Here is a 3,190-nt window from a genome sequence, read left to right on the forward strand (position 1 = left end):
CTCCCTGAGCCATATATGCTTTAGTGCCAGGGATTTACCAGTTTCCACCTGCGGAGTTCAGGGATGAGTAGGTCATTGATCATCCAGTTCCTCTACCTTCCTGGGGATCACAGACAGATCTTAGAGAGCCACGGACAGTGCTATATCATGAGTATGTGAGGATGAGAGAGGATATGCAGATGTGGAGGGCTCAGTGCAGTGAGACCCTTGGATTTTTTTAGAGACGTGAGTATGGCCCCGTGACAGCTTTACAACCAGATTATGTACTGAGAGAGAGAGACTCGGGCAGGTTTATCGGGCGGCTTCGCAGGAGTTTGGAGATCTAAGTCAGGATGATATTCGTGCAGACACAGTGTACTACCGAGCCATGAGATTGGTGGAGACAGTTTTAGATTCAATCCGACAAGAGATAGACCGTGTACCACCAGGTTTCTGAGATTAGCCAGTTAGACAGATGGGTTGTATCATATGTGATAGATGTAGATAGAGACAGCATAGTATAGTGTGATTAGGCATGTATGTATGTAGTATCTAGTTTTGACATGTATCAGCAGTAGCTGTGACAGATCTGATGTAGACTTTTTATATCAAGCACTAACACCTGAAGCTGGTGTCAGATATATATAAAATAAACTTTTTCAACCTTTTCTTTTTATTTTAAATTTCAGTCCTTATAACATTTACATTTACTTTACTATTTTACAGTTTTTCCATATCTCAAATTATATTTTATTTAAAACAATGTTGTATCATCTATTATTCCAAATTTTAAAATTATTTTAAATGATTTGTTTAAGTTCTGAACTATTTTAATTTCTCGTTTTGATATCTGTCAAATTGTTTTCTTTCCATTATCCATTGTTTAAATTCTATGTTTTAATACCTGACAAATTATTCCTTTATCCATTATCACCTGTTTAGAAAATTTTTATTAAAAGAACCATTTGTTTTATTATCAGAAAAATGGCACCAAAAGGAAAGACCAGAACTGAGTCATCCAATGATAATACTGAAGGGAAAAATAATAACCACCATATGGACCAAATGTTTCACCTGATGCAACAGCAAATGGTGATGATGTAGCAGCAAATACAGCAACAACAACAACATTTCCAGCAGCAAATGTTACAGCAACCACGTCGTCCTGAGCCACAAGTACCACCAGATGTACCTGTTGTTACCTTTAAACAGTTTCAGTCGGTAAAGCCTCCGAAATTTGAAGGTATAGCGGATCCTACTAAAGCTAAGGCCTGGTTGAAGGAGATAGAGAAGGTATTCACACTGGTTAACGTGGAAGCAGACCAGAAGACAGAATTCGTTAGTTATTTCCTCAAGAGAGAAGCTAATTACTGGTGGGAGTCCAAGAAAGCGTTAGAAGGTGAAGGCGTCGTAATTTGGGATAGATTCACCGAGCTTTTTCTGGAAAAGTATTTCCCCCATTATATGAAAAACCAGATGGAAATCAAGTTTTTGGAATTGAAGCAAGGGAATATGTCAGTCACTAAATATGAAGCCAAATTTACTGAATTGGCTAGGTTTTTTCTAGAGCAGGTTGATACTGATGAAAACGAGCTAAGATATTCCAACAAGGATTGAAGTCGTGGATTCGTAGCAGAGTGAAAATATTTGAATTGACAACCTACATGGCCGTGGTTTAAAAAGCCATGATCATTGAAGGTGAAAGTGAGACGTCCCAAAAGGTAAAGGGACAAGGAAGTTTTCAGGATCGTTCCAACAGGAGGCCGGGATTTCAAGCCCAGGAAAATATAAATTTTAGAAGGACAAAACAAGGCAATCAGAGAACGGGTAACCGGCTCTAACCCCAAATCAACAAAGAATCATCAGACCACCAATACCTGATTGCAGGACATGTGGAAAGAAGCATACGAGAATTTGTAACAAGCCGAATGTCATGTGTTTAAAATGCAAGCAAAAGGGACACTACTCTGAGGAATGCCCAACAAGGAAGACAGAGATTACCTGTTTCCAATTCGGAAGAAAGTGACATATTGCTAAGGATTGTAGAGGAATAGCTATGGCAGCCAACATTCCAAGGGTTTTGGCATTACCTCCACCACAGCAGAATCAGCCTAGGGCAATGAACTTTAATATGTCAATGAAAGAAGATGTGCAGAATCCCAACATGGTTGCTGGTACGCTTCTTGTGAATTCTGTAGATGCAAAAGTATTTATTAATTCTGGAGCCACAAGATCTTTTATTTCAGAAGAATTTATTCATAAGTTATATTGTCAAATCCAACGGTTGGACGAAACATTAATTATAAAGTTAGTAAATGATGATCAAATTGTTGTAGACCGAGTGTGTCCACGGTGCGATATCGAAATAGCGGAACATTATTTCTCGGATGACTTGATACCTTTCAAGTTAGGAGAATTTGATGTTATTCTAGGAATAGACTGGTTAGCTGGTAACAAAGCCCAGATCAATTGTGCGAATAAGAAAGTGAATCTGCGAATTGAAGAAAGTACAACGGTAATATTTAAAGGCGAGAAACAGAAGCAAAGATTTTTAACGATGATGCAGACTAAAAGATTTCTACGTAAAGGATGTAAAATTTATTTAGCCTTTGTATTGGATATGGAAAAAAAAGTCTGAAAATTGAAGACATTCCCATGGCGTTTGTATTTTCTGATGTCTTTCCAGATGAACTTCTAGGACTACCTTTGGATCGAGAAATCAAGTTTACTATTGACTTAGCACCAGTACTGAACCAGTTTCGAAAGCTCCGTCTTGAATGGCACCTGTTGAAATGAAAAAGCTGGCAACACAATTGCAAGATCTTTTAGATAGGGGAATTATAAGGCCTGGTGTATTCCCATGGGGCGTACCATTATTGTTTGTAAAGAAGAAAGACAGCAGTATGCGACCATGTATTGATTATCGTGAGTTAAATAAGTTAACTATCAAGAATAAGTATCCTCTACCATAAATCAATGATTTATTTGATCAACTGAAAGGAGCAGCGTAGTTTTCGAAGATTGACTTAAGGTCGGGTTACCACCAGATAAAGATTAAAGCGGAAGATATTCCTAAGACTGCTTTCCAAACTAGGTACGAACACTATAAATTTCTCGTGATGGCATTTGGACTGGCCAATGCACCAGCAGCGTTTATGGATTCGATGAATAAAGTGTTCAAAAAGTACTTGGATAAATTTATTATTGTATT

General features: G+C 37.9%; 1 protein-coding gene across 1 annotated transcript; it reads left to right on the top strand.

Moving 5' to 3' along the window:
* The first annotated feature begins 2,035 nt into the window (after positions 1-2,035).
* LOC141660300 (uncharacterized) lies at positions 2,036-2,617 on the top strand. Its single transcript, XM_074467275.1, has one exon. The coding sequence runs from the start codon at positions 2,036-2,038 to the stop codon at positions 2,615-2,617; it is 582 nt and encodes a 193-aa protein (XP_074323376.1).
* The last annotated feature ends 573 nt before the right edge of the window (positions 2,618-3,190 follow it).

The sequence above is a fragment of the Apium graveolens genome, chromosome 5 (genome assembly GCF_009905375.1).
Source record: "Apium graveolens cultivar Ventura chromosome 5, ASM990537v1, whole genome shotgun sequence".
Classification (NCBI taxonomy): domain Eukaryota; kingdom Viridiplantae; phylum Streptophyta; class Magnoliopsida; order Apiales; family Apiaceae; genus Apium; species Apium graveolens.